The sequence below is a fragment of the Vigna unguiculata genome, chromosome 9 (assembly GCF_037176805.1).
Source record: "Vigna unguiculata cultivar grain cowpea cultivar isolate G323 ecotype 2 chromosome 9, ASM3717680v1, whole genome shotgun sequence".
In the NCBI taxonomy this organism is placed as follows: domain Eukaryota; kingdom Viridiplantae; phylum Streptophyta; class Magnoliopsida; order Fabales; family Fabaceae; genus Vigna; species Vigna unguiculata.
In genome coordinates this window covers 42,960,236-42,970,633 of record NC_140800.1, presented here as the reverse complement: position 1 = coordinate 42,970,633, position 10,398 = coordinate 42,960,236, and the positions used below count along the sequence as shown (strand labels likewise).

The following is a 10,398-nucleotide window of genomic DNA, read 5'->3' as shown; positions in this document are numbered from 1 at the left end:
ATAAATATGTTTATTGATAATGAAATTGAAAATGGATCTCAGGAACAATAGGGTGGCCTTCGTCCAGGGCCTCCAAAGTAAAAGACAGGCTCAGCCCCATATTTGGCTTCATTCAAAGCACTGTAACAATAGGGTTCATCAGCCATTGCACTTACATAACTAGGATACTTGAGTTGAAGAGAATAATCCATGATCCTTATGTTCCTCATAAAACACGCATCCCTAAATCGACCATCTGCAAACTCTCCACTACCCATCTGTGTTCTCGTGTGAGGGGTGTTCTTTTTTATGTTGCCACTTGCCACCTGTCCTCCCCATTCCACCAATATCGCACTGTGCCTCAAAGAACTCAATATCTCAGCGGGCCAATAACCCACGGCGATGTTCTTGTTCAATTTCAGATACCAATTCCCTGTGTGTGCATCCTGCATCATACATCATTCATCATAAACACCATCTTAATCTTTTACCATCATTTCTAACATAATCATAGTAATAATTCCAACATTCTTTTACCAGGAACATTCCAACGTTAATCGCATACTGTTTCCCCCAACGTGATGATATAGGGTTTACTGCACCACCAAGCACTACCTGCCCTGTTTGCACAAATCCTGAACAAGTAAGATCAAAGCACCCTGTTGACCTATATGAATCCCTCTGCACCACAATCAACCAACACACCAATATTTCATCTTTGAACAACAACAAAACTAAGATCAATTAATCAACAAAATAACTTACTGTCCAATAGGCAAAAAACCTCGTTGCCCCATCTCGATATAGCTTTGGATTCACCTAAATCATAATAATAATAATAAAGCATTAGTGATGTTTGTTATTTAGTGAATGTAGAACATGCTAAGTTTTGCGAAGGGAAGGAACGAACCATCCACCCTGATTCCACGCTTTCAAAATAGGGATTGTTATTGTTTTTAAGCCATATTTGAGCAGTGGTGAACTCGCCTGCCTCAGGAACCCTTGGATTCCAAACATTGATGTCTGCTTGTGCACCGATATAATTGTATCCCATCGTCACAAGATATGCTGACTGTAATAATTAAGATTTAGTAGTAGTTGTTGAACTTCTAACAATAAACTGTAGTGATATTAATCGACACATACCGAACGATTTTGTGGAATAAAATTCTTTCTTTGGTTTGCTGTTAAATTCTGAAAATGCGGAGAAAATTTCCGGCCAAAGGTATGAAGAGAATCAGCTCTGAGTAAGTCTTCTCTTAAGATTCTGCGTATCGGAATGGTTCCTTTTGGACAACTTCCACTCCTTTGCCATGTCTGAAATAGCTCTAACTCTGAATCATCTTCTGTGCTTGAATCAGGCATCATCTGCCACATCCATTCTTTAAATTAAGATGCATACTCAGATGTTGTTGTATCAGACTCAGACAAAATAAAATCGTCAACATAATCACAATTTTAATGCCAAAACTACTCATTTAAAATTAAATGATCATATAGAAAGATAACGAGAGACCTTGATAGTGTGATTTTTTAAAGCTGGATGATCGAAAGCTGGTTGATCGTAGATGTTGACGCAATCAATAATGTCTCCATCTTCACTCTGCAAAAAAAAAAAAAATATAACCTTTCTAATTTGTTTCTATTTCTTAAATTAAAAATCATATATATACTGCACATGTATTTACTTTTAAATTTTGAGAGCATCATTGAAAGATATCTTTTAACAACATATAGAAAAAATATTCAAATAACTTCTAAGTTTTTCATGAATTAGATTTCTAGAAATTTTAGACTCTATACAAATAACCAAGCTCACAAAAATATATGTCTTACGTTCCTTTCAATTGTCAGTTTTCATTTTATTTAAGTTTTGCTGTTTGTAGGGTTCAAAACTTTAATTATAATTTTACCAATTATACTCTCTTTTCTAAAGTTCCAAAAAAAAATGTTTCATATATCTCTTTTTGAGAAAAAAATTGTGTATTTATTTACAAATGAGAACATATAAGTAAGAGAAGAAAATTAAAATTTTAGTATAAATAGAAAATATTTGTATTAAAAAATATCGAAAAATAAATATATTATTCAAATAGTTTTATTGATTAATTTTTTATAACCAAAACTTCTAAAGCCGGGTATTAAGCAGACAAGTACTTTTACGCAAAAGAAAAGTATAAAAATAATAAACATATTATCAAAATAAAATTATGAAAATTAATAATTTTATTGACTAATTTTTTTTATAACCAAACTTGTAATGCTAGGTATTAAGAAGATAAATATCTTCTAAAAAAATTGAGACGAATGTTTAAACAACTTTATTATGTTGTACGTTATTCAACTCACTTGGAAATTTATTTTAAAATTAGCAATAATCTCCTTGACTTTAATAACTTCTATCTTGCATTAAATAATTTCACTGATGAAATTGATGATGAAATAGTCAACCCTTTCGTACTTTCCCCGGCACTTGTTGTGATAGAATGTTTTTTTTACAACATATCCAACAAAGTTTAAGAAGTTCTGTTTAATATATTTTCTCTTTAAGATGAGAAATTTAGGCTTTTGGAAGCATTGATGATTTGGTTTTATGAAAATAAAGAATTTGAGAGCATTTAAAAAAGGTAAAATCTGGAAAAAGAATGAGAGAATGTTGGAAATGCAAACCTTGATGGTTTTCACAGCGGGCTTGTTGAGTTGCCTCAATTTGGCTTCAATTTCTGTTTCTAGCGTTGATGATGGCTTTGCTTCAACGTTGAATCTGATGCACAATGCAAAAAATGCCCAAAGGAACAAAATTTTAGCCTTTGTCTTTCTCATTTTAATTTGATTTCTTTTCTCCACTTATATGTTAACCTACACCACCAGACATCTACAACTTAAACTTGCATGACTATCAGTTTAAATACTAATCACTCATTTATTTTTGCATTTATTACAAAATTATTATTTTGGCTTTTATAACTTTTCACCGATCTATTTATTTAATATAAAAAGAAGGTTGTTGCTAATAGGTGTTTTTAAGGTTCTTGTTAAAAATTAAAATATAATTAAATGTAAGAAAAAAATTGAAGGAATGACAAAAAAAAATATCTCTTTAACTATTGAAGAGTCTTTCGATGAAAAGTTAAAATGTTTGAAATGTATCGTCTTTAATTTATGTAAAAAAAAAAAAAAAACTCTTTGAAAATTATAATTTTTGCACCGAAAACCTTTCTCCTTTTTTCATAATATTTTTTCATTCCTTCAAATTTTTTTACATTTAATTTTATTTTAATTTTTTGTAATATTAAAATATAATTATTTTTTAACTTTTTATAGGTGTGCATCTAATAAATTATTAATTAGAATTGTATTTACTTATGAACATTCTTATCTTTTAAATAAAGTAAAATTGTATTTATGATTATTGGGTCAACATTCTTTAATATTACAATTAACTATGTATTTTTGTAACATTCAAGACATTTTAATTATGCTTACCTAGGTGTCAGACACATGTTAACATTCTCATAAAAAAAATAGAGAGAAAGCTAACAAGTGTCTTAAGGGAGCACTTAAACGTATAATTAATAAATATTAAATTTTATAAAAATTCATATGTAACTGTAATATTAAATAAATTACGAAATTAACAATTATTAATATATTTTTACTTTATTTAGAAGATAATATTGTCCATGAGTATTATATGGTTGTAATTAATAATTTATTTATTACACAGTAAAAAATTAAAAATTAAATAGTCATATTTTAATGTCGTTAAAAATTAAAATATATTTGAACATTCAAATAACATAAACTAAAAAAAATTATAAAAATAACTTAAATAAAAACTTGATATATTTGAAATGTATCGTCTTTCATTTTTGTAAAAATAAAAATCTTTGAAAGTTATAATTTTTGTATTTTCATATGAAAAACTTTTTCCTTTCTTCGTAATATTTTTTTCCACTCCTTCAAATTAACTTTTTTTACATTAAATTTTATTTTAATTTTTTTAACATTAAAATATAGTTATTTTATTATTTAATTATTTTTTAATTTTTTATAGGTGTGCATTGAAAAAACAATTAATTAAAGTTGTATTTACTTATGGACATTTTTGTCTTCTAAATAAAGTAAAATTGTATTTATGAAATTAGGTCAATATTCAATATTTAAATGTAACTGTAATATTAAATAAATTATGAACTTAACAATTATTAATACATTTTTACTTTATTTAGAAGATAATATTGTCCATAAATATTATATAGTTGTAATTAATAATTTATCTATTACACAACTAAAAAAATTAAAAAATTAAAAAATTATATTTTAATGTTGTTAAAATTTAAAAATATAATTGAACATAATTTAACAAAAAAAATATTTATTTATTTAATAAAAAATTAGAAGTAATTAACATAATATTACCTTTATAAAAATAAATAAATAATATTTTATTTTATGTTAATGAATTTTTTATGTTCAATTATATTTTACTTTTTAGTAGCATTAAAATATAATTATTTTGTTATTTAATTTTCTTTTAACTATTTTTTTTGTGCATCAAATAAATTATTAATTATAAATGCATAATATGTATGAACATTTTTGTCCTCTTCCTAAAGTAAAAGTCCACTAATAATTGTTAAGGTCATAATTCATTTAATATTACACTTACCTATGAGATTTTACAGGATTCAACGTTCATTAATTGGACCTAAAAATTATCTTCAGGCCACTGGTTAGCTGGACCAAAAATATCTTAATCCGTGCTCTCAACGTGTAATTAATGAACATTGAATTTTGTAAAAATTCATAATAAGGTGTAATTAATGAACATTCAATTTTGTAAAAATTCATAATAAGGTGTAATTAATGAACATTCAATTTTGTAAAAATTCATAATAAGGTGTAATTAATGAACATTGAATTTTATAAGAGTTCATAGTTAACTGTAATATTAAATGAATTATAATCTTAATAATTATTAGTGTAATTATTTTTTATTTAGAGGACAAAAATGTCCATAAATATTACACATTTATAATTGATAATTTATTTGATACACACAAAAAAATTAAAAAATAATTATATTTCAATGTTCAAAAAAAATAACATATAATTAAATGAAAAAAATAAAAAAAAGCAAATAATATTTTATTTTATGTTAATTTAAGTTTTTTTACGTTTAATTATATTTTAATTTTTTAACAACATTAAAATATAGTTATTTTATTACAACTGTATAATATTTATGAACAATTTTATCCTTTAAATAATGTAAAATTGCATTAATAATCATTAAGATCAAAATTAATTCAATATAACAGTTGACTATAAACTTTTACAAAATTCAATGTTCATTAATTACACCTTAAGCAGTGTCCTTAGGACATTGGTCAGCAGTACCCTTAAAAATAAAGTTATACACATATATTGAGTTAAATATATTTTAAGTTCTTAAATTTTGATACAATCCCAAAACTTAAAAAATGAATAAATATAATTTTTCTAACTCAACTGGGTTTTAGGGTGACATTTAAGTTTTTTTTTTTCATCATTACAATATTTGTATAAAAGTTAATTTTGATCTCAATTTAGAAAGGATGAAATTGCTCCCATTTAAAAAGAAATTGAGACTAATGTGATACAAAATAAGAAATATATGAACCAAATTGAGATTTTTCACATCAACAATAATATGTGACAATTTTTTTTAAATCATAAAATAAATTAAAAATTTTAAAAAATCATGAGTTAACACGTGATCGACTCTTTTTTGACATGTAACAGTTTTTTTAAAATAAAATTAAATTAAATTAAAAAGTAAAAAACCACGAGGACATAGTCCTAATTTGACACTTGACATATTTTTTCTAAATTAAAAAATTCCAAATTCATAAAAAATAAAAAAAAAGAAACATAAGGTGACACATCACACTGAATTAATGCCATAAGTGGTGCACTGATAAAGATGATTAAATTGGGATACATTTTAAAACATAAAAACCCAATTAAAATGACTTTAAACCTGAGGAATCAAATAAAATTTTTGAACAAAAATAAAGACAATCTGAGAGGTCTAACCTACAAAAAATTTGTATACAAAAGTTGTATACAACAGAAGAAAAAAAAATCAACAAGTCTTTCAAAATAAAGTAAATTATTAAATCAAATTTTGAAATCAGATAATTACTTAAATCAAATTTCAAAATTTAGTAAATTTCTTAACCGGATTTTAAAATTCGCTACGTTCTTTAACTGAATTTTAAAATCCGATAAATTTTTAAATTAGATTTTCAAATCCAACAAATTTCTAAGTTCAATGAATTACTTAACTTTTACCTTAAATCAGAAATTCGTTTCTTTTGCAAACCGGATTTCGAAACCGGTTTTCAAAATCTAGTAATTTAAGGGTGCGAGGATGGGTAAATATAGCACTTCCACAGTAAATACACTTGATAAACAATATTTACTGGTTATCTAATTAATTTAATATTATATATATATATATATATATATATTTATATTCTGAAAAAACATATTTGGCATACAATAAAATTTGGGATGCATAAAAAAATTGGAGGTGCAGAAGGAAGAAACCCCAAGAATGATAAATATAAATAGAGAAAACAAAAGGAAGAACGAAAACTAAAATAAAAAACAAAAAACGCCTGGTACAAAATAGTTTCCATTCGTTAATTGTTCTATCTGTATAAAATAAGTAATCTACTTATTGCTGACTAAATCCCCACTTGTATATTTTTGAATAATTATTTATCAATACAAAATATCTATCAACTTTATTGATGAATAACTTTTGTCAGACCACGTGTATTGTATACATCTATTAATATGATTAAAAATAAATTAATTTCTACGATGGTAAACCATCGTGAGTGCATTTGGAAGAATTAATTTATTAACATTTAAAAATAATAAACAGTCATTTGAAGAAAATATTTTTGTTAGGTAGAAGAATTATTGTTGTCTTTGGTGGGGAGAGATTCTCCTGCAGAAGTCATGCAGTTTGATGATCCCCTAAATCTTCTTTTAGTTTATTTTTATTGATTAATTAGTTAATTAATTGAGAAAATATAATACAGTAATGGAAATTATTAAAAAGACAGAAGAAGAAAAAACAGGTTTGCCAAACTTTGGCAGCAGAACCAGCTGTAACAGCACAGCACCCACTCAAATTATAATAGCCACTCTGTAAATTTCTCTGCATTCCCAAAATACCCTTGCTTTCTCAACTCATTTCCCTTCTATATAAACAACACTCCCTCACCTTCTTCACTTCATTCGCCGCAATTCATTGTCGTTGGTTTATCTGGCGACACTCCTTCGATCAAAACCCTAAATCAGTGATAAACAATGGCTTCCTCTCAAGTCCTAACCATCACCACAATGACGGTCCTTCTTGCCGTCGTCTCCGCCGCTTACGCCGCCGATGCGCCGGCGCCTAGTCCTACCTCTCCCGCTCCCGTCATCTCTCCCTCCTTCGTCGCCGGTTTTCTAGCCGCCGCCGTTGCTCTCGTCTTCGGATCTTCTCACAGGATCTGAACATGCCGAGCTTCCGCCTTGAGATTTTCAATTTCTCTATTTTTTTGTGTGGATTACCAGAGATCGAGGCTTGCCCAGTAGTATATAGCTCTCTCATGTGTTGATGTGCAGAGATTTCATATGTTCATTTCTGGATCTTTAGTTATTTTGCCATTACTTGAGTATTATTACTTGTGATATTTGTTTTGGTACATAATGGATTTCTTTTATTTTCTAGTTTGTGCTTCTTTGTAGTGTTTTGTTATTAATTATATTGTTATTTTTTGTTTAGTTTTTCTGTGAATTCAGGTGTTCATATAAATAGATATGCTATCTATGGTCTGAGGCCATTCTTTAATTTTGGTAACGACTTTCGCAACAGCATTCGAATATTAAAAGAAGATAGAAAAATATTATATCTAAAGACCCTTTTGGGTTTCAATTTGGAGGTCCTTAAGTTAAAAAAAAGTAAAATTACAAAGTAATAATATATTTTGAATTCGAATTCGAATAGGAATACTGTTTGTCATAAATTATGTTTTGCCAAGACCAAAAAAGAGATTGGTCCACAAATTAAATTTATGAAATAAAGTTTGTTCAGATTTTAGAAAAAAAAAAATTTAATTTGTTTGAATGGAGGATTGATAAAGACATTTCCTTTTCCCTTGTTAAAAACTTGTAATAGAAGAAAATGAAGTATAAGTTTGTGGGTTTGGGTAGAGCGGCTAAAGAATAATTAATACAAATCAGTTCCACCATTTTTTTATATCGAAAGTCAAATAATTAAGTTCATCGGTTAAAATAATATAAATACGTATCATAGATTTTATATAGACAAAACTATCCTTTAAAATTATTATTAAGCAAGAAATTCTTATACAAAATAAATACTTAAAAATTTTAAGGTTTCTACTAAAAATTTAGATAATTAACTTTTTTATATTACTAGTTTTATGTATTTATAATTAATAACTTCATATGTTGAAATATTATTTTAAATTGATACTTTAATTGTTTTTTATTTTTTGTAAACTTTTTAGACCTTTAACAATATTATTTGTTGGTTTTTTTTATTAATTTAAATCTTTTTATCTTTAATTATATTTTAATTTATAGTAATATTAAAATATAATTATTTTATCATTTAATTATTTTTTAATTTTTATTTTTGAACATTAAATAAAATATTAAATCCAAATGTAATACTTATGAACATTTTAATCATTTAAATAAATAAAATTACATTAATGGTTATTATGTCAGATTTTATTTAATATTACAAATAATAATGAAGTTTTCCATGATTCAATACATATTAATTATTTTTAACTTGTATCCTTAGCCACCCTTAGAAAACCCTTAAATTGTTTTAATAATTGCTAATATGTTTTGGTGAAAATCTATAATGCTTTTATTTGTTTTTTTCCGAAAGAAAAAAATACATTTATGATGTTCATAAATCATAATTAGATTTTGGTTTCAATAATATTAAATTATGTTTAATGATTTTCTATGTCACGTATTATAGAGAACAAATTCTAATTTTGATTAAAAATAACAACTTAATTATCTTATTTTATCTATTTTTTAATAATTATAATGAATTTTAAAACATATAAAGTTAAGAAAACCGGCCTTTCCATAGGAGAGAATGCATTCTCCAAATATAAATTAAATTTTAATTGTATTTTTGGTTTATAATAAATTTGGATTTTGTCATCCAAATTTAATAAAATTACGTGATTCTCTTAAACTTTAAAATATACGGCTAAGTTTGAGAGATTTTCCAAAACATTTTAAATTCCTGTTAATTTTGGGAGATTGAAATTGTATATGTGTTTCAAATTTATTATTTCAGATTATAACTTTTATAATTGTAATAACTTTACCTATTATCAAATATAATACATAAATACATTAATTTTAAAAATAATAGAACACAATATACGATATATATACATATTGAAAAATATATAATCTTTTTAAAAAATATATAATTTTTAAAAAAATATATAATTATTTTTATAAATATAAATATAAATTAATATATTTTTAATATAAAAATTTATAAATGATTATTATTATAAAATTATTATTAATTTATATATTAGATACCAGTATCAATATAATATTTTAAAATATTAAATACTGATACATATCATACATATACGTACATGACACAAATGAAAGAAAGAGACTGTTACATGGTTGGACCACGACAACAATTCCAAACAGCTTCAACTGCTCAGTCAAATGTTCATCTCTATCTCTTCCTCGTACAGGGCATAGTTTTGCCATTGAATGGTTTAATTAAACAATTAAACAGTCTTGGCATAACTCCAAAAGTGGTCCCACCTCAACATATGTAAAGATATCGAAATAGGTTATAACATGTCCTAATTTCACTTAATTATGGTTTCTGATATTCACTGTTAATTTTCATAAAGGTGGACTAAATTGAATCCAATTTACGGTTAAACACTTTGAATTGGTTAAGTATGGGTTGATATAAACAAACTTCTTACTATTTTTTATTATAATTATGTAAATTGATAATATAATATTTTTAAATATTATAATATTTAAATAATATAAATATTTAATTTATTTGTTAAATTATGTAAGTTGACACTTAATTTTTTAATTTATTTGATAAAAAAATAAACACTTTATTGTATTGTTATAAAATAAATGAATTAAATCTATCTATTTTTATTTTACTATAATATAAATATATTAAATAATTTTAAAAAATAAAATATCATTAAATAAGTCAAGTCACTCATCTATTAACACATGGTTCCGACTCATCACTTCATTAGTCTTGTATGTGATTGAAATTCAGTAGTATTTGAATAATTTATTAATTGCATTACTTTA

The 10,398-nt window shown here is 25.0% G+C and overlaps 1 protein-coding gene across 1 annotated transcript; it reads right to left on the bottom strand.

Moving 5' to 3' along the window:
• Positions 1-2,838, bottom strand: LOC114164721 (protein neprosin-like). Its single transcript, XM_028049468.2, has 7 exons — positions 2,650-2,838; positions 1,496-1,582; positions 1,126-1,347; positions 890-1,051; positions 745-798; positions 517-660; positions 1-425 (listed from the first exon to the last, which is right to left on the bottom strand). The coding sequence occupies exons 1-7, from the start codon at positions 2,800-2,802 to the stop codon at positions 39-41; spliced, it is 1,209 nt and encodes a 402-aa protein (XP_027905269.1). The 5' UTR covers positions 2,803-2,838; the 3' UTR covers positions 1-38.
• Between the last annotated feature and the right edge of the window lie 7,560 nt (positions 2,839-10,398).